This window comes from Podarcis erhardii (assembly GCF_964252035.2).
Source record: "Podarcis erhardii genome assembly, chromosome: 7".
NCBI lineage: Eukaryota > Metazoa > Chordata > Lepidosauria > Squamata > Lacertidae > Podarcis > Podarcis erhardii.
In genome coordinates this window covers 11,086,892-11,107,946 of record NC_138511.1, presented here as the reverse complement: position 1 = coordinate 11,107,946, position 21,055 = coordinate 11,086,892, and the positions used below count along the sequence as shown (strand labels likewise).

Genomic DNA, 21,055 nt, shown 5'->3' with positions numbered 1-21,055 from the left:
CGATTGACCTAAAAACTCCCCACTGCGCTTGCACAGCGCCTTCAAAACTGCTGATGGGGCTCCTTCCCCTTTGACAGGTTGGATGGGGCAGAAATCCAACAGGTGCAGCACCAGCCAGGCCGAAACTCTGTTGAGTTTCTGCTCCGAGGCGCGCGCTGCGGGGCGCATTCCCCGATGAGAAAGTTGAGCCGGCTCACTCGGTGGGGCTCCGCCCGGTGTCTGCCCCGTGCGAATATCCGCCTGCAGCCCGAGCTGCAAACTTTGGGGAATGGTGACTGCATCAAGCCGGAGAAGCGGCGGCCTCTAGGACCCGGGAGCGACACGGCTTGAGTCCGCGGGGGAGGCAGCCTGCAGCCGCCGCCCCCCCCTTCTGTTGCCGGGCGGTGATTGGTCCAGCCCGGCTCCCCCCTGCAGCCGCGGGACCCGGGAAAGAGGCGGGGGCCGGCGGCTCGGGCTGGCGCTCCTCCCCGGGTCCTGCCCCTCTCCTCCTCCAGCAGCAGCAGCAGCATCGCAAAGCAGCCTTGGCATCGCTTCTGCCGTGCAAAGGGCCATGGAGGCGGGCCCCCCTGGCCGGCAGGAGCCCCCCGGAGCCCGGCCGTAGAGCGGCGGCGGCCCCCTCCCCATGAGCAACGCGGAGGCTGCCGAGCTGAAGCTGGAGGCTGCGGTTCAGGTCGGTGGGGGCTGCCTGGCGGCGGAAGCGGGAGCATCCTTCAACCCCCTCCGGCAACCCGCTTGCTTTCTTTCTTTCTTTCTTTCTTTCTTTCTTTCTTTCTTTCTTTCTTTCCTCCTTTCTTTCTTTCTTTCCTCCTTTCTTTCCTCCTTTCCTCCTTTCTTTCCTCCTTTCTTTCTTTCTTTCCTCCTTTCTTTCTTTCTTTCCTCCTTTCTTTCTTTCTTTCTTTCTTTCTTTCTTTCCTCCTTTCTTTCTTTCTTTCTTTCTTTCTTCCATTCTTTCCTCCTTTCTTCCATTCTTTCCTCCTTCCTTTCTTTCCTCCTTCCTTTCTTTCCTCCCTCCCTTCCTCCCTCCCTCCCTTCCTTCCTCCCTTCCTTCCTTCTATAATCTCCTTTTGGGGGAAACCTGGGCGCATCTTCTGCATACAGACTCCGAAGTTGGCGCCAGAAACAACCCCCTAAAAGTAGGACCCCTCGCCCGGCGTCTCGCTGAATTCCCTTTCTTCTACTCTTTCCCTGCCTTTTATGGGAATTTCTCCAAATTAGTCTTGCCTTGCGGGGCGAGTTGGATGCTGGAAAATATTTGTACCTTTGGATCAGGCAAAGGTTTGTAATGTCTCCTCTCTTGAAGGCAAATATCTCTCTCCTCCCCCCCCTTTTTTTTTAGTTATCCTTAAAAACAAACAAACTAGGTTTGGGTACCTGATCTAAAAGCTGAGGAAAGCAAGGTTTAATCGTGAGGTGAGGGATTGCATTAGAAAGCTAAAATCAACCCAAGTATTTTACCGGAAAAGAGAATAATCTTATTTGTGTAGGAGCTGCTGTTGGATCCTTAGTGTTACAGGAGATTTACAGGTGTAAAGCTAAATTCACGCTGCAATCTGAAGTTGCATCCCAGTCCCCCGCCCTGATTTAATGTAGCCTCACTCTGGAGTGAAGTCTTTTGCACTCCTTAGGACTTTGGTGACTCTGAAGGTGTTGGATAAGGGTCAGCAAACTTTTTCAGCAGGGGGCTGGTCCACTGTCCCTCAGATCTTGTGGGGGGGCCAGACCATATTTTGAAGGGGGGGAAATGAACAAATTCCTATGGCCCACAAATAACCCAGAGATGCATTTTAAATAAAAGCACACATTCTACTCATGTAAAAACACACTGATTCCCGGACCGTCCATGGGCCGGATTTAGAAGGCACTTTGGCCGAATCCAGCCCCCAGGCCTTAGTTTGTCTACCCATGGTGTTGGATAACTCTGTGGGCTTGATCCAGCGAGAAGGAGGCATGATGAAGTCCCATCAAACTGAGTAAACTCCCCATTCCAGCCACAACCTCTCAGCCTCAGCTCCCCTTCTGAACAAAAGGCATAACTATACTTAGCTACCTTGCAAAGTTGTTGTAGGGTTTGTCCAAGAGGGGTTGCTCAATTTTGGGGAGTGCTTGATGAAGAACTTCTGGGCCAGTTGACCAAAAGATCCAGGGTTGTTTTTTTCACGTTTCCATCTTTGGCTGCTTCTTACGTGAACAAGTTGGGGAATGTGTCTTGAGTCTGGGAGCTAGGGGGAGTAGTATAATTTTTTCTTCCTCTTCCTCTTCTTCCTCTTCTTCTTTGGCAATCACTCATAGCTTAGTAAGATTGTCTTCCATAAACATGGTTTTAACAATGAGTCCATAAGTGACTGTGGAGGCCAGTTCTGGATTCACACATTCTTCCACAGTGGGGACATAGGTTTCCGGGCACAAGTTGATCACAGTGAGGGTTTGCCAAGCATGCCTTCCTCTTAGCACGTTTCTCCCTTGCGTCCTGAGTTTGAGTGTCTTCAAAGCCCATGACACCTTTGGTAAAGGCTGTTCTCCAATTGGAGCGCTCGCGAGCCAGTGTTCCCCAGTTGTCGGTGTCTACACTTTTTTAGATTTGCCTTGAGACAGTCTTTAAACCTCTTTTGTTGACCACCAGCATTATGCTTTCCATTTATATATATATATATATATAATAAATTTTTATTCAGATTTTAAAGGTTACAAAAAATACAAAACACAATAAACACTCAGGCAAGAAAAGAAAAAACAGTACATATAGGCAAAAAACAAAAAGAAAAAGAAAAAAGATAAAAAACAAATCCAACCTTTAACTCACTTTCTTACATTCACTTATTTCCTTGACTTGCTCACTTTCCATTTTTAAGTTCTGAATAGAGTAGTTGCTTTGGAAGACGATCATCAGGCATCCGCACAACATGACCAGTCCAACAAAGTTGATGTTGAATGCCTAAGTTGGGGGGGGGGGGGAGCCTCTCCCTCCCCCACACTTCACAAAGAAGTCAGCCAAGTCCTGAGTCCCGTTTTGGAGGTGACCTTTAAACCTTCTATGGGATAACAAAGGGCCAAAGAGGAACATTTATTGGATTGCTGCGCATTAGGGCACTAAATCTGGACATCCTTTTATACTGAAGCTGTGGAGGAACATGGTCCCAAGGCATGGTGAGGGGGGGCACTGATTCAAGGTTTGGCCTGGGCAAGAGAGAGAGATCCCCCCCCCCCGCCTCAAGTTGCCCACTGGAGTTGCCAACTTCCCTTCTCTTTCCACCTTTCCACAATGAAGTACTGAGCCCCATTTGCGGCCAGGCCCAGTCGCTCATTTTATTTTATTTTTCAAAATAATATTTATTAGCTTTTCAACAAGAAAAAAGTTACAAAGATAGTAAAAATACAAAAAGTACAAAAACCAGAAAAGAAAAAAAAAGGGGAAAAAAAGAGTAAAAACAGTTAAAAATAAATCCCTCTTTCTATTATCTTACCACTCATTTACTTATTTTCATGACTTCCTCACACCTCCCTTTTTTGTATTCCAGTTAATAGTTAGTTCAGCAAATCCATACCCTCTTTGTTTACTCTTAGTTCTTTATCTTCACATGTTATAACTTCGAATTTTCATCTAAGATCAATCCAATTTTACATATTCCTAATTTTGCCTTATTGCTAAAACCACTTCATTTCATTCCAACATCATTAACATTCAATAATTTTACAGTGTTTCTGTAAATAGTCTTTAAATTTCTTCCAATCTTCTTCCACCAACTCTTCTCCCTGGTCTCGGATTCTGCCAGTCATCCCAGTCGCTCATTTTAGTCCCTCCTCCTTGAGTTTCATGGGCTGGAGATTCTGGGAGAAGGTTGGGTTTTTGTACTGGGGACCCCCACTCCCGAGACAGGCCACCCTCTGCTGCATGAAGATAGAGCTGCCCCCCAAGTGCTGAATATGTTCTGGTCTTAGGCAGATTTCCCCCCACCCCTGTGGATTCCTTCTGGGGTTATTCATCTTCCCTTGCATCCTGCAGGCTGCTGCCTTGCTTGGCTCACCCAGTGCACTCCCAGTTGCTGAACTGGGCCTGCATGGAAATTTCAGTTCCACCCAAACCACAGAGTGAAATATAGTTCCCTGACTGCTATATAGGCGTGTAAAACTATAGAGAAAGTTAATCTGGTTTTTAATTTGGCAATGATATTGACGTCTCCGTGTGTACGTGTGTGTCCCAGAGACAGGGCACTCTTATTCCCATCTTATTGATGGGGCTACTGAGGGAGAGGCTTGACTCAAAGAGCCCAAAGCCAAGCCAGGGAGCCTGGAACAGAGGCAAGAGGCCCCCTCAGTTCTCCTGGCACCAGAGGCCAATTTTTCACCTGCTGGGCGGCTGGCAACCTTTTTTCGGCCACTGTGGCTTGTTCCTTCTCTGTGTTGCCTCTGCATCTTGCAGTTGGGCAACGCCATTTTGGGCTCCCTGAGAAGCTGTCTTGGCCCAGAGGAGACTCTGTCTTGGCTTCTTCAGGGCCGGTCCCTGGTTGCTGAGACTGGCTTGTTCTCGCCCGGCAGGAAGTGGAAGACAGCATCCTGATCTCAGCAGAAGGGAAGAGCCTCTCTGTCAGGGGCTCCTGCGAAGACTCTCCACCCACCCGCTTGCCGGCTAGGATCCGGGAAATCGTCACCAAGAACCTCTCGCAAAGCGATTGCCAAGGTATGTTTGGAGAAGAGGCTTCTTCTTGGAACTGGGGAACTGTGGGCTGGGAAGGGAGCCTTCTTGGCTGCCTCCCTCGCTAGGCTCTTCATCTCCTGGCCTGGCCTGGTTTCCCCTGCAAGGAAGACAGAAAGGAGGAGGCAGCTGATCTCCGCTCTGGCTGGGTACCTGGCAGGATGGACCCTTTCCTCTTCCAACTCATGGAAGGTGACAGGTGCAAAGGATGGAGCCAACTGTTAACATTCTGGTACTCCATCTTGTTGTATCCAACACTTCATCCTCTGCCTTTTTTTAAAAAAAAATAAATTAATCATTTTTTTTCAATACAAACAGCAAAAAACACATACAATGGTACCTCAGGTTACATACGCTTCAGGTTACAGACTCCGCTACCCCAGAAATATTACCTTGGGTTAAGAACTTTGCTTCAGGATGAGAACAGAAATCGTGCGGTGGCAGCAGGAGGCCCCATTAAGCTAAAGTGGTGCTTCAGGTCAAGAACAGTTTCAGGTTAAGAATGGACCTCCGGAACGAATTAAGTACTTAACCCGAGGTACCACTGTACAACGAAAACCACAATGACACTAATAACACAATTTAACAATTCAGATTTGAGTACTGATATACCATATTTTTCGCTCTATAGGACGCACCAGATGATAAGGCGCACCTAGTTTGCGGGGGAGGAAAACGAGGAAAAAAATATTTTGAATCCCAGAAGCCAGAACAGCAAGAGGGATCTGGCTTCTGGGATACCGTGTGGCTGTTCTGGCTTCTGGGATAACCGCGCCAAGCCTCTTCAGGGCAGCGGGATGAAGGCTCCCCCTGCCCAAAGAGGCTGCGCAGGGCTAAGGCAGAAGCCAGGGCAGGAGCGTCGCTGAAGGGGCGCTGCGCAGTTCCCTCTCTCTGCGCAGCGCCTCTCCTGCGAAGAGGGAGAACTGCACAGCACCCCTTCAAGCAAAGCTGGAGAAGGAACAGAAGGAGACCCTCTGGCTTCCAGGCAGGCGCATGGCTGAAGGGGCTCTGCACAGTTCTCCCTCTCTGCGCAGCGCCATTCACTCCATAAGACACACTCGCATTTCCCCTTACTTTATAGGAGGAAAAAAGTGCGTCCTATGGAGCAAAAAATACGGTACCTATAACTACACCTTTTTAACAATATTTCCCCACCTCTCCTCTTCCCACCACTGTCCGCCTTATCGCTTAAGTATTCCTTCCAGATTTTTTCATATTTATCCATTCTTAATTTGCGTCGATATGCAATTCATTCGTATGTAGCTAGTCTGTCCATATTGTCAATCCATGTGCTCAATGGAATCTTTTTGCGGCTTTTCCAATCCATCAAAACAAGGTTTTTTTGCTGTCTAATATGACACTTCATCCTCTGCTGAGCTTCAGGACACTCCCTGCCCGGCCCACCTGCCTGTCACCCCTTCTGGACAGGACAAGGAGGCCAAACTGTGCCAAGCTGGCCACAGTGCTGCTGGCTGGGCCCAGGGGCTTCGTGCTGCTGCGACAGCGAAAGGAATTCGGAACAGATGGACGAGGAGAGAGAAGCATAAGGAGGGAAGGCAGCAAATAGGAAGCTCTCTCTGTATGTGAGAGGGAGGGAGAGTCTCTGTGTGAGTGACTCTCTTTAAAAAAAATTTTTTTTTTAGTCAAAATTAAAACAAGACATATTTTCCAAAAACATATCATCCTTGTTTTTTCTCCCATTTTTCCTCCCTCCGCCCGCTCCCACACAAAACCCACCCACCCCCACCTCCCGACTTCCCTCAGTTCCAGTCTTTGGTTTCTCCGAGACTGCTGTTTTCTGCATGTTACAAAGTTGTATAGATCCTCAAACTATTTAGCTGGTTATTATCAATAAAAAGTTTGTGAATGTTTATTCAAAACCTGGATTGAACAAGGAGTCCAGTTCACTTTGTTGCGTCTTCAGATACTTTGTAAAGGGTTCCCATTCATCCTTAAAGTCACAGTTATCCTTGTCCCATAGCTTATATTTCAATTTTGCCAGTTCTGCATAGTCTGTCAATTTTTGTTGCCACGATTCTTTAGTTGGGGTTTCTTCAGTCTTCCATCCTTGTGCTACTAGAACTCTCGCGGCCGCTGTGTGAGCGACTCTCAATGGGTGATGCACCTTTGTGGAACTCACATAAGACATCAGAAGGAGTCAGGCTGCTGCTGCTGGATCAGACCCAGTTTTATGGCAATCACGGTGACCAGACAAATGCTCCCGCAAGACAGGGAAGGCAACAGCTTTTTCTTGCTGGCACGTTTGGGTATCTGGCTTTCACAGATAGACTGCTACTTCACATGGAGGTCCAAGGCAAAGCCCACGGCTTTTTGCCACAGATCGTGGCAGCAAATCCTATAAATCAGTTGTGCATTGAGGGGGAGGGTGGCTGAGGCCGGCACCTGCAGTTCAAGAAGAATGAACTTTACAGTGTGGTTGCAAAGGGGAGCAATCCCTCCATTCCTTCCATGGTCGCTCATCCCAATAAAGGGGAGTCTCTGGGGGCTGAAATAAAAGGCGAAAACTGTAGGACCCCTTCTGGGACGAGGTGAACACTGCCTCTTCTCTGGCAGAAGCTGCCCCATTAGCAACAACCCGTTTCCGATCCCTTTCCATCCAGCAGCAAGAAAATGTTTGCGAATGTTCTATGGCAGGTATGTCCAACTTCCAAGATCTACTCACATGATTAAAATCTGGCAGTGATCTACCCCTTTTTGGGGTATTCAGGTCAAACTTGATCTTTTTTTCAGCAGGAACATCTTGTTTTGGGGGGAGGTTCAGGTCAAAGTTGTCAAGCTTCTTTTAGGAATCATAGAATCATAGAATCATAGAGTTGGAGGAGACCACAAGGGCCATCGAGTCCAACCCCCTGCCAAGCAGGAAACACCATCAGAGCACTCCTGACATATGGTTGTCAAGCCTCTGCTTGAAGACCTCCAAAGAAGGAGACTCCACCACACTCCTTGGCAGCAAATTCCACTGTCGAACAGCTCTTACTGTCAGGAAGTTCTTCCTAATGTTTAGGTGGAATCTTTTTTCTTGTAGTTTGGAACCATTGCTCTGTGTCCGCTTCTCTGGAGCAGCAGAAAACAACCTTTCTCCCTCCTCTATGTGACATCCTTTTCTATATTTGAACATGGCTATCATATGACCCCTTAACCTCCTCTTCTCCAGGCTAAACATGCCCAGCTCCCTTAGCCGTTCCTCATAAGGCATCGTTTCCAGGCCTTTGACCATTTTGGTTGCCCTCCTCTGGACACGTTCCAGTTTGTCAGTGTCCTTCTTGAACTGTGGTGCCCAGAACTGGACACAGTACTCCAGGTGAGGTCTGACCAGAGCAGAATACAGGAAGGAAGATCCCGTTTTTTTGGGGGGGGGGTGTGTTCAGATCTAATGAATGGAAAGAGGCGCTCAGCAATCGATAAGGAGACAGTCAGCCTTGCTGCGCAAACTCTGACTTCCGTTCTAGCGATCTAGAGGGCAGGGAGGGGGAGGTGCCAGATGGAGGAGCCACCAATCTACCGTGATCTACCAAAAGCTCCCGGGGATAGCAGCAAGAATACTTATCGCAAAGTATTGGAAGACACAAGATCTACCCACCCTGGAAGAATGGCAGATGAAAGTAATGGACTATATGGAATTGGCGGAAATGACTGGCAGAATGGCAGAATCCGAGACCAGGGAGAAGAGTCGGTGGAAGAAGATTGGAAGAAATTTAAAGATTATCTACAGAAACACTGTAAAATTATTGAATGTAAAAATGATGTTGGAACGAAACGAAGTGGTTTTAGCAATAAGGTTAAAAGGAATATGTAAAAAGGGATTGATATTAGATGAAAATTTGAAATTATAATATGTGAAGACAAAGAACTAAGAGAAAATAGAGAGGGTATGGATTTGCTGAATTAACTATTTGAATTGGAATACAAAAAAGGGAGGTGTGAGGAAGTCAGGAAAATAAGTAAATGAACTGTAAGATATAGAAAGAGGGATTTGTTTTTAATTGTTTTTGGGGTTTTTTTTCTATTTTTTGTAGTGTTTGTATTTTTTGTGTTTTCTTTTTATCCTTTTTGTAATTTCTTTCTTGTGGAAATTTTAATAAATATTATTTTTTAAAAAAAACAAAAGCTCCCGGGGATCGACCAGTCAATCCCGGTTGACCTGTTGGACACCCCTGTTCTGTGGCATCGCAACAGTCCATTATTTAGCACACCTGTGTGCCAGATGTTCTGGCAGTGCATCCCAAGTTCCCTTGCTTTGCTTTGCTTTGCTCTGTTTACAGTGGTACCTCGGGTTACAGATGGTTCAGTGGTTCTCGGGTTACAGAAATTGTGCTCCGGCTGCACGGCAGCAGTGGGAGGCCCAATTAGCTAAAGTGGTGCTTCAGGTTAAGAACAGTTTCAGGTTCAGAACGGACCTCCGGAATGAATTAAGTTCTTAACTGAGGTACCAATGTATTTCTTAAACTTCTCTCCTGCCCTTTGTTCCAAAGGGAGTCCAGGGCGTCTTGTCCAACTGCGGAAATGCATTTGATGCGTGTGTGTCTGTCTCTCTACCTCTGTGCTCCTCTCTTCCCACAGTGGCCTCCCACGCCGAGATGTCGTCCTTGCTTTCCCTCCAGGAGGAGAACCGCATCTTGCAGCAGGAGCTGTCCCGGGTGGAAGATTTGCTGGCCCAGAGCCGGGCTGAGCGGGATGAGCTGGCCATCAAGTACAACGCCATCAGTGAGCGGGTAGGTGCAGGAGGCAGGCAGGGTCTATGAAATCTTTACTTGGCACCAGCAAGCAGGCAGTGCTAGTGAATAGGTTTTATGGTCCAGTCGACTCTCATCTTTTGTGCAGGTTCTGTTCTAGGGATAGCACGTAAAGCCAAAATAATGCTGTGTTACTTTTATTGTTGTTTTATTGTTGTTAGCCTCTCTGAGCCCGGCTTCGGCTGGGGAGGACGGGATATAAATAATAATAATAATAATAATAATAATAATAATAATAATAATAATCCTGATTGTGCAGATCAAATATAACTCATAGAATTTCACAGGATGTGGTATTGGTGTGTGAAAGCAGTCCAGATGGTAGAGTTGTCAGGTGCCATCTTCACTTGGTCACAAGTGACCAACAGCCAGGGGCAAAATGCTCCTGGCACCTGGCTAATTTCGAACACTGAATGCAAGTAGGAAGATGCAGACTCTGTTGAGGTGAGGATGGCTTGAGCTGTTTAGAGATGTGCTGGCGAAGAGAGAGGGGTTCTCTGTGGACCCGCCATGGGACTGAGCTCTGGCAAGGGAGATTTGAGGAGCTGGAGAAAGAGAGGCACCAGAGGGCCCTGCCAGGATCCAATCTCCCCCTTCCAAAAACAAAAAAAACCTGGCAAAGGAGAATGGGTCCCATTATTTCCTTGGTCAGTTTCCCAGCATGCCCTGCTCCCCCCACCCCAGTCTTGTCTCCTGTACTCAGATCTGACTAAGGGTCTCCATGGAAAACATTTCCTGACTGCTTTCCAGAGTATTGGGGGAGGGAATGGGGCATATTTTATTCTTCCTCCATGTCCAAAAGCTTTGGCCTGCCTGGACAGGTCCAGCTGAATAGCACCCGGGCTGGTTGAGACCTGCCTCTTGGCTGTGCAGTTTGCAAAGGGGACATGCGGGTGTTTGCATGTGCCCTGCCGCTCACGCTTGACCTGAATTAGTGGATTTAAGAACCAGGCGTGAAACACTTTGGAAGGAAGGAGGCACGCAAAACACAACAACGTATTGACAGTGATCTCGTGCTCCGTAGTGTTCAAAGCGGGGCTGTCCATTGGATCAAAGAAATCTCGGTAGGTTAGTTAGCTAGCTAGTTTAATTCTCTGTAATTTCGCATCAGGATGAAGCATTTCGTACCCACCCACCACTCCGAAAAAAGCTTTCTTTGTGTTTCAATTGCTACCAGGCCCCATCTTACAAATGTGAGGGAGGGAGGGGCTGGGCTGGCAGCAATGCCTCTCCTGAGATGGCACCAGAATAAATCAGCAATTTTCAAGGGGCTGCCAATGGCACCCCAGGGATTTTTGTAAAAAAACAAATAAATCTAATTTCAAGGGGCTGCCATAATCGTTGCAACAACTTTGTACAGAAAGACAGTGTTGTCTTCCCTCTTTTGCAGCTGGGGCTGGGGAACTGAGGCTGAGATTGGGGAGTCCATAACCAAAGCAATTGGTTGGGGGTTTTTTTGCTCCTGAAACCTTCTAGAGCTCTAAACCGGAGGGATGTTTTCTGCAAAGCATAGCTGGGTCTGCCTACTTCTTTGTTGTAGGCAAGCGCAGGAAAGGAAACAATTCTCCTAAGAATTTCTGCTCTGGCTGGGGCTGGGGGGGGGCTCTTGGTTTGGGGGCTCCTCTCCTTACAAGACTGTATTGGGAGCTGGGCTCACATGCTCCGGTGACCATGGCGACTAGCAGGATAATTTAAATGGGCTGCAGGTTGCCATGGCAGCCGTTGCTTGGGAAGAGGGCAAACTTCGCTCCCGCATTTTACATCTTGCACCCAATTCCCCCCCCCAAGCCATTTTTCTGTTAAAAACAAAAACAAAACCATGCACAACCCTTTTGACAAAGCCTTTGAAAGTGGGAGCAAAGGGCAATCTCCTGCAGATGCTCTGTGTTTAAATTGTCCCAGGCTTGGGAAGATTGATTAAAAAAAAGGGATTAGTTGGCTTCCCTGCCAAATTGGTGTGTGTGGTTCAGTCTGGCTGTTATTTCTTCTTAGCCTTGCGGCAGTCCTCTGCAGTCCATCAACCCAGAACTGGCTCCTTTGACAGGCTGCGGGCTCCCCAAGGCCCTCCGGCAACTGGTGCCCAGAGGGTAGACTGCCTTGGGACATGGAAGTTCCGTGCAACAGCGATAGGCAATGGGCACAAGCTTAGAGGAGGGCTCTCTCGCTCTTCCTGGGAGTTGGGGCAGGCGAGGCTTAGGCACGAGGGGCCCTGACCCTCCTCCCCTTTCTTTCCTGGGACTCCTCAGCTGGAGCAAGCGCTGCGCCTGGAGTCGGGTGAGCGGGAAAGGGAGGCATTGGAGAACAAGAGCTTGGCTCAGCAAAACGTGGAGCTGCGCCGGCGGCTGGAGGAAGAGCAGGCAGGCTACAAGCGGAAGCTCCAGGCCTACCAGGAGGGCCAGCAGCGGCAGGCCCAGCTGGTGCAGAAGCTGCAAGCTAAGGTGAGACCCCCATAGGTCCCTCCATGCACCAGGTCGCACCGCCAGCGGCACCCCCAACCATAGCTGTCAACCGCCCCTTATTTGGCGGGAAACTCCCTTTCCCCAGTGCCGTTTCCCAGATTTATAATGTCCCTTAAATTTCCTGGGTTTCATGCTCGCCCGGCTCGGGAGGGAAGCAGCGGCTCAGGGTCCTCTGCCTCGAGGTGCGCGTTGTGAAGAGACGGGTGGCGGTGGGCAGGCAGGCAGCCCCTCTCTTGCGAGACTTCCACCACGCTGCCAGGGGAAGCTGGAGGCAGCAGCGGTGGCGGCTAAGGAGGTGGCCTGAGGGAGGAGAAAGAGGAGAGGATGGGGAGGGACGCAGAAGGGCGGCACTTCAGTGGCCGTCGCTGTGCTGCAACTGCCTCATGCCAGGCTCGTGGGCGGTGTGGGCTAGAGTCTCTCTCCCTCCCTACTTCTCTCTTGGGCGGGGAAGGGCCGATGGAACTCCTCGCACCAGGATGACGGCAGCAGCCCTGACATGCTCCTTAGCATACCCTCCAACCAGTGCAGCATCTTAGTGTAGTAATTTCCCCCTCTGCATCCCTTTCATAACTCTATTTTTATAAATCATTTGTCCATCCATAGTTCAAATTTTTACTACAAGTTTTCTGTCAATCCTACCAATGTGTGTAACTCTTTGCAATAGTTTTTCAAACAAATTATAAACTTTCCCCATTCTTTATTAAAGAGGTCCTCTTCCTAGTTTCTAATTCTGCCTGTAAGCTTTGCCATCTCGATGTCATTCATCAGTTTTGTCTGCCCCTTTTCTTTGGTCGGAGTTGTAGACCCTTAGGATCATCTAGTCCAACTCTCTGCAAAACACAGTCAGTTGCAGCAAAAGCAGCAGGGGTCCATCAGTGCCGGATTTCTGTATAAGCTAAGCCAAAATCCCTTATTTTGGCTGCTGATCCCTTATTTTCAAGGCTGCTGGTCCCTTATTTTCAAATCTGTAAATTGACAGCTATGCCCCCAATCCTTCCCCTGCCCCATGGCGGCACCTGCCGGCCAGGTTGATGAGTAGAACGGAGCGAAACCTGGTTTTCAGCATCATGATATGTCAGCAGCTAAACCTCACAATTTACCGATATACAGTGGTACCTTGGTTGTCGAATGGCTTGGCTCCCAAACAAATCGGCTCCCGAATGCCACAAACCCAGAAGTGTGTGTTCCGGTTTGTGAACGTTTTTTGGAAGCTGAACGTTCGACGCAGCTTCTGCAGCTTCTGATTGAAGCTCCTATAGCCAATCAGAAGCTGCGCCTTGGTTTTCAAATGGTTCCAGACTCCCAAAATGCATTAAGTTTGACAACCAAGGTACTACTGTATTACGGTTTTGGAAATAAGGAGCTCTGTAGAGGCGTCGGCCGGCTCCGTGGTTTTCCCTGCGTTGTGATTTTTGCAGAGCAAACACACACACATGCACCCCTCATGATTCGCATTGCCGGCTCAAAAATTAGGAAACCGATATCGCGATTGGGGCTGGGCGATATATATTGTCCAGAACTGGTTTGAAGTCCATATACCTCCCACCTCTTTAGGTTGTCCAGTACAAAAAGAAGTGTGGGGAGCAAGAAGAGCAACTGCTTGAGAAATCGACGGAGCTGGAACAGCAGCGCCTAGTGGTGAGTGCCTCTTTCACGTGTGTGGGGGGGGGTCAGGGTCATGCTTTCTGCTCCCTCTCTCCCTCCAGGCCTTGACTTGTCGGCTGTTTTTGCTTCCCAGAGGTGTGTGGTTTTCCCCTGTTGCCACTGGGGTGCTCTTTCCGTGAATGGGTGGCCCTCTTCACATGCTCAGGATCCCTGCACATATTTGAGGACTGGGATTCGGTGTAGAATCTTCTGGGGAGGGGGGAGGAAGCCTGGATTAAGCTGTGCTTTTGTGCATGTTCAAATGAACACTGGTCCTTTCTGGACATGCTCTGGCACAGAGTCCCGCTGCCCCAGCTTCCGGAGCTAAGCTTTTTGGAGCCCCTGCATGTATGTCAAAGCTGCAGTGGCAGCTTCTCTCTGTTCCCTTCTCCCGCAGAGCCGTCTGGACATCACAGAATCACGCTTGCGGCAGGAGGAGGAGCACAGCAGTGACCTGGAAAGTGCTCTCATCCGGCTGGAAGAAGAGCAACAAAGGCCAGTGTGGGAGGGGGGGGGCAGGGCAGGGGGGGGGATTTTACAAGGCACAGGTCACCCAAGTCACTAAACCCCAACCCCTTTTGTCCATCCCTTAAGCAAGTGGTTCCCAAACGTTTTTAGTGTGCGATGTTGTGTTGCGCTTTTACTGGTTTTTTTGTTGGGAGCCTCCCAGAGTGGCTGGGGCAACCCAGTCAGATGGGTGGCATGTAAATAATAAATTTTCAGAAAAATAAATAAATTACTCAGCACCCCCCTGGAAATCGACCTAATTTAAGCAAACAAACAGAAAGATTCAGCGAGCCATTTGCGTTCATTTATGTACCTGCCAACTTAGCAGTTCGAAAGCACAAAGTGCAAATAGATATATACATACTGCTCCAGCAGGAAGGTAAGCGGTGTTTCCATGCTCTGCTCTGGTTTGCCAAAAGTGGCTTAGTCCTGCTGGCCACATGACCTGTAAAGCGAGATGAGCATCGCAACCCCAGAGTCATCCGTGACTGGACCTAATGGTCAGGGATCCTTTTACCTTTTATATACCTATTTTTTTATTTTTTAAAAAATAATAATTTGGTTCTTCAGATTAAAATTTTACAGTTACATTATCCAACTTACAACATAAAAACAAGATTCCATGGAATCTCCTGGACTTCCCTCCTCCCCTTTGTGGGTCCTATTGTTAATCATTTCCTCCTGCATCTTTTATGATCATCCAAATCTTTTACCTCTCCAGTGTGTCCAAAATTCACCATTAGACTACGAGTGATATTCCTATCCTACTAACGATTTTCACTGTTTACAATGGTTATAAATACGTTATAAATTTCCCCCATTCCTTATTAAAGTTTTGGTCTTCCTGATTTCTGTTTCTTCCGGTCATTTTGGCCATTTCGGGATAATCCATCAACTTGATCTGCCATTCTTCTCCGGCAGGAACTTCTTTGCATCTCTGGGCCAGTAACATCCACACAACCGTGGTGGCATACTTAAATAGTCTTTTCACCTCCCTTGTGATTTCGGCACCTAGAATTCCTAAAAGAAAGGCTTCAGGTTTTTTTTATAGAAAAGATTACCAGTATATAAAAAACCAAATAGACCTGCCTCCATACCTGCTGTCCCCGTCACCTGCAGGAGCACCAGCCTTGCCCAGGTCAATGCCATGCTGAGGGAGCAGCTGGACCAGGCAAACACGGCCAACCAGGCCCTCAGTGAGGACATCCGTAAGCTGACGGCTGACTGGACCAAGGCCCGGGATGAGCTGGAGCAGCGGGAGGTGGACTGGAGGCGAGAGGAAGAGGTCTGGGGCATGGGAGAACCTGGGGTGGGGTGGGGGGCTTGAGGCAAGGGGCAGGTTTGGGGAGGGATACAAAGCGGTCTGAGGAGAGGCAGAGGGATGCCAGAGCACAGAGCCTGTCCTCGGTGCATTCGTCGCCTCTGGTGAAAAGGGTTTGGCAGATTTTGAAATTGGGGGGGGGGGAGGAATGCAAATGGGTAAAACTGATGGTAATTGCAGCCAGACAGGTTATAGCAAGTAATTGGAAAAATGCAGAAGAGCTAGGCGTGAACCAATGGAGGAAAAAATGGAATAATATTATAATTTTATAAGATACATAGAATGAAATGGTTTAAGGTCAGTGAGAAAGAGGAGGATTGGTTTGAGAAGATATTGAATTATTTGAGTAGGTTTGAACAACTTGGGGCAATTAAAATGTTAAAGGGACGCGGGTGGCGCTGCGGGTTAATTCACAGACCCTAGGACTTGCCGATAAGAAGGTCGGCGGTTCGAATCCCCGTGAGGGGGTGAGCTCCTGTTGCTTGATCCCTGCTCCTGCCAACCTAGCAGTTCGAAAGCATGTCAAAGTGCAAGTAGATAAATAGGTACCACTCCGGCGGGAAGGTAAACGGTGTTTCCGTGCGCTGCTCTGGTTTGCCAGAAGCGGCTTAGTCATGCTGGCCACATGACCCGGAAGCTGTATGCCGGCTCCCTCGGCCAATAAAGCGAGATGAGCGCCGCAACCCCAGAGTCAGCCATGACTGGACCTAATAGTCAGGGGTCCCTTTTACCTTTAAAATGTTAAAAGTTAAATAAACCTTGTGGAAGGAGGAGTGTTAAGGTATACAGAAGTGTACATATGGTTAATTTGAATATGTTATTATTGAATATGTTATTATTGAATATTATTTAATATTGTATACCCAATGTATCAGCCGCCTGGGGGGTTTCACTGTTCGTGTTTTGGTGGTTGGTAAAAAATAAAAAATAATTAAAAAATGAAATGAGGGGGGAGCTTGCAGGACCTGCCCCCTCAACTGCTGACTTCTTGTGGGCTGGCACTGCAGAAGCGATTTCTCATTGCCAGCACTGTCCTCAGCCTGCGGCTTCTCCTTCTCCCTTGCAGACGTTCAACACGTACTTCCGCAACGAACACAGCCGTCTGCTCACCCTCTGGCGGCAAGTGGTGGGGTTCAGGAGGCACTTTGGGGAGATGAAGACCACGATGGAAAGGTCAGCCCTCAGAACAGGAGCCTTGGCCACAGCCCCAAACCTGGGCCTGTCCACACTGCCCAGGCTCAAGCTGCTGTTGTTACTGCGCCCAGTGCCGGATTTACGTACAGTGGTGCCCTGCAAGACAAACGTCTCGCAAGACGGAAAACCCGCTAGATGAAAGGGTTTTCCGTTTTGGAGGCGCTTTGCAAAACGAATTTCCCTATGGGCTTGCTTCGCAAGACGAAATGTCTTGCGAGTTCCTGCGGGTTTTTTCCCCTTTTTCCCCAAGCCGCTAAGCCGCTTATCAGCTGATCCACTCATAAGCCGCTTATCAGCTGATCCGATAAAAGCCGCTAAACCGCTAATAGCGCTAATCCGCTAAGCTGTCAATGGGCTTGCTTCGCAAGACGAAGAAAACGCTATACGAAGAGCCTCACGGAACGGATTAATTTCGTCTTGCGAGGCACCACTGTATAAGCTAAATAAGCTGTAGCTTAGGGCCCCACTCTCTCGGGGCCCCCCAAAAAAAATTGAAGGAAAAAACCCTGGATGGATATTTCCAAAATATAAGACAAAAAACAAATAAAATAAAACCTACATACAGCAGCAGTGTTTTGTGTTATGTAGGCTCCTATGATGTAAGCAACGGGCCCCACCTGCTAGCCTGTTCCCTAAAATGGGTCAGCAACCTTTTTCAGCTGTGGGCCAGTCCACTGTCCCTCAGACCATGTGGTTGGCCGGACTATATTTTGAAAAAATAATAATGAATGTATTCCTATGCCCCACAAATAACCCAGAGATGCATTTTAAATAAAAGGACACATTCTGATTCCTGGACTGTCCGCGGGCCAGATTGAGAAGGCGATTGGGCCGCATCCAGCCCCCGGGCCTTAGGTTGCCTCTCCATGCCCTAAAATATCACTGGTTTGCTCATTTGTATACATAGGGTGCCTACATTCTGCATGTACTGGTTGCATGGCAACATGTGCAAATGACTTTAGATATCTATTAGGTCCATAAATTACCATGCAGCGTATACTGAACACACACAAAAATGACAATTTGTTGTTGACAAAGGACATCTGGACCAATAAGGGGCCCCATTACCTTCAGTAGCTTAGGGCCTCATCAAACCTAAATCCAGCCCTGACTGTGCTTGGAGCCTGTATTAGGGGACATTTCCAAAAACAGCCACTGAGAAAACTGGGCAGATCTGTGTGTAAATGAAAAGTTATACAAATCGGCTTGATTCTGCCCTTTTAAAATGTGGTGGGGTTTTTTTTTGGGGGGGTGTTACTGGTTTGTTGTTTTCATTTTGATTAGACAAGTACTTTGGGAGTCGAAACAGAATCCGTTCCAGAAGGCCGTTCGACTTCCAAAACATTCAAAACCAAAGCGCATCTTCTGATTGGCTGCAGGAAGCTCCTGCAGCCAATCGGAAGCCCCGTTGGATGTTCAGCTTCCAAAAACAGTTTGCAAACTGGAACGATCACTTCCGAGTTTGCGACACTTGGGAGCCAAAACGTTCGGGAGCCAAGGCGTCCGAGATCCAAGGTGTGACTGTATATATTTTGTGGTTTTATATTTTGATTTTTGTTCTGTGAACCGCCCTGAGACCTCTAGGTACAGGGTGGTATATGAATTCAATATATAATAATAAAATAATAATTTGCACAAAAATATACTAAGGGATTAAATCGAGCAGATGTCCCTCTCAGTGCTTTTTTTTGTGTGTGTGTGTGTGGAATGTTTATTCCCTTGTCTGCTCGTCATTTTGTAGGGGCAGGAAGTGACTGAGCATTTTCCCCAGCCATTTGAAAATCATGCTAGATCAGCATACCTCATGAGGTCTAGAAACCTGAACTAAATGGTAACTGTGAATCTTAAGAAGCTCGGAGCACAGTTTTAAGTGCACTTTTGGTGGTGCTGGCTGCGCAGTGGCTCGTGAGGAGGAGGTGCATGTTGTTGCCTGCATTGCTCTCTCTTTTTGAAATCATTTTTCTTTGATTTTACAAATACGAATTTATAACATTCCAAATGCATATCCATATGCTATAGAGATTACTCTGAATCTCAAGACTTCCACCCCATCCCCTCCATGGGTCCTAGTGTCAACATTTACAGCTGCATATTATTCCATATTCTATATTTTAAATCATATTATCCATAGTATTTGTTACATTATAAGTGGGTTTCAAATCCTGCTAATGTTTCTATTTGCTTGCAGGGGTCTCCTAGATAAATTATAAACATTTTCCCATTCTTTTTTTAAAAAAATTGTCCTCTTGGTTTGTGAGTTTTCCAGTCAGCTTTGCCATTTCAATGTAGTCCATCAGCTTAGCTTGCCATTTCTCTCTCCTTTGTCTTCTTTCTATATCTGGGCTAGTAGCATCTGAGCGGCTGTTGTCCCAGACATAAAAAGTACCGTATTTTCTGCTCCTTTGCGATGTCGGTACAGTCATACCTCGGGTTAAAGTCGCTTCAGGTTGAGCGCTTTCAGGTTACGCTCCGCAGCGACCCGGAAGTAATGGAACACATGACTTCTGGGTTTCGTCGCTCGTGCATGCGCAGATGCTCAAAATGACGTCATGCGCATGCACAGAAGCGGCGAATCGCGACGCGCAGATGCGGGTTGCGTTCTGCTCAGGATGCGAACGGGGCTCTGGAACGGATCCCATTCACATCCAGAGATATCACTGCACTTAACGTATTTTTCGCTCTATAAGACGCACCAGACCATAAGACACACCTAGTTTTTGGAAGAAGAAAACAAGAAAAAAAAAAAATCAGAATCCCAGAAGGTTATGGGATAGCTGCGTGCAGCCTCTCCCGGGCAAGGGGAGCCTTCATTCCCCTGCCCAGGCGAGGCTCCCCCAAGAGCCATGCTCCCTTTAAAGAGTGCGCAGAGTGTGTGTGCGGCTCTTGAGGGTTTTCCCCGAGGAAAATTATTCTCTTGTTGAACAAGAGCTGCCCTTTTCCCTCCTTGGGAAAAAGCCCCGAAGAGCCGCACACATGCTCCAGCGGCTCTTTAAAGGTAGCGCTGAGCAGAGCCTCCTGCCTGCATTTGCTCCATGAGACGCACACACATTTCCCCTTACTTTTTAGAAAGGGAAAAGTGCCTCTTATAGAGCGAAAAATATGGGTATATTGTTACTTGCATTTCTCTCCCCTGAGCAACTTCTCTTGCTCCCTGTCTCGGCAGGGACCTCTCTGAGCTGGGCCACGAACTCTCCCGCTCTAGCCGCACGGTCCACGCTGCCTGCCTGAACCTGAGCAGCAACCTGCGCCTGTCTGAGAGCAGCACCGGCGCCACCCTGGAGAAGCAGGCGCTGCTGATGGCGCAGCTGGAGGAGCAGCTGAAGGACAAGGTCCGCGACATGATCCAGCTGCAGGTCCGCTGCGACATGGAGAAGGCCGAGCTGGGCAACAGGTACCAGGGAGGGGGGAATGGTTGGGGGAGGCAGGTTGAGCACCTGGCAGGGGAGCCTGCTCTGGCCTCCAGCATGGCCTGTGGTCGGGGTAGGAGAAACCAGGCAGAGGGTCTTCTCAGTGGTGGCACCCGCCCTGTGGAACACCCTCCCATCAGATGTCAGGGAAATAATCAACTACAGTGGTACCTCAGGTTACAAGCACCTCAGGTTACAAACACTTCAGGTTATAGGCTCCGCTAACCTGGAAGTAGTACCTCAGGTTAAGAACTTTGCCCCAGGATGAGAACAGAAATTGCGCGGTGGCAACGGGAGACCCCATTAGCTAAAGTGGTACCTCAGGTTAAGAACAGTTTCAGGTTAAGAACGGACCTCTGGAACGAATTAAGTTTGTAACCAGAGGTACTACTGTATCTGACTTTTAGAAGACATCTGAAGGCAGTCCTGTTTAGGGAAGTTTTTAATGTTGCATTATTATTATTATTATTATTATTATTATTATTATTATTATTATTTCTGTTGGGAGCCACCCAGAGTGGCTGGGGGGGAAACAAACAAACAAACAAATATTATTTATACCCTGCCCATCTGGCTGGGCTTTTCCAGCCGCTCTGGGTAGCTTCTAACACATAAAAACACAATAAAATAAAACCTTTCTGATACGGGGCTGCCTTTAGATGTCTTTCAACCACTGAGCTATGGCCTCCCCCCCAAAAAAATGTTCCTCACTCTTTGCATGTGGGGTTTCTGCTGAGGAACTTGGCTCAGGCGCAGGGCCCATCAGCTTTGCCTGCAAGAAGACTACTTCCGAAGCTCTCCCATGCCCCGCAAGGCCAGAAAGGACCCCCGAGTGCCCCCACTGGCCCAGAACTGACCACTGAGGCCTTCTCTTCCCTTGCCCTCCAGGATCAACGAAGTCACGTCCAGCCTGGAGCGCTTGAAAGGCCAGAACGCAGAGAAGACCAAGGCAATTGAGGCGCTGACCCAGAAGCTGGAGAGTTTGGTGAGAGGAGGCAGCTGGGTTTTGGGGCAGGAGGATGATGGAGTCCATTGGGTGGCCCTCAGGAAGATGCAGCTCGCCAGGCATCTGCTCTGTC

At 48.3% G+C, this 21,055-nt stretch overlaps 1 protein-coding gene across 6 annotated transcripts in view; it reads left to right on the top strand.

Annotated features, from left to right (window-relative positions):
- CROCC (ciliary rootlet coiled-coil, rootletin) overlaps positions 1–21,055 on the top strand; it is a 72,765-nt gene that overhangs the window by 354 nt on the left and 51,356 nt on the right. For 2 of the 6 annotated variants that reach the window (XM_081870654.1, XM_081870653.1), the window contains exons 1-10: positions 509–670; positions 4,534–4,675; positions 9,272–9,423; positions 11,691–11,882; positions 13,458–13,541; positions 13,945–14,042; positions 15,174–15,339; positions 16,442–16,548; positions 19,733–19,960; positions 20,865–20,961. In XM_081870654.1, coding sequence (XP_081726780.1) covers positions 623–670; positions 4,534–4,675; positions 9,272–9,423; positions 11,691–11,882; positions 13,458–13,541; positions 13,945–14,042; positions 15,174–15,339; positions 16,442–16,548; positions 19,733–19,960; positions 20,865–20,961 — 1,314 coding nt within the window. In that variant the 5' untranslated portion in view covers positions 509–622. Of the gene's footprint in view, positions 1–387; positions 671–4,533; positions 4,676–9,271; positions 9,424–11,690; positions 11,883–13,457; positions 13,542–13,944; positions 14,043–15,173; positions 15,340–16,441; positions 16,549–19,732; positions 19,961–20,864; positions 20,962–21,055 lie in introns of those variants that run through there. The other 4 variants (XM_081870658.1, XM_081870656.1, XM_081870657.1 and 1 more) reach the window with 4 other exon arrangements.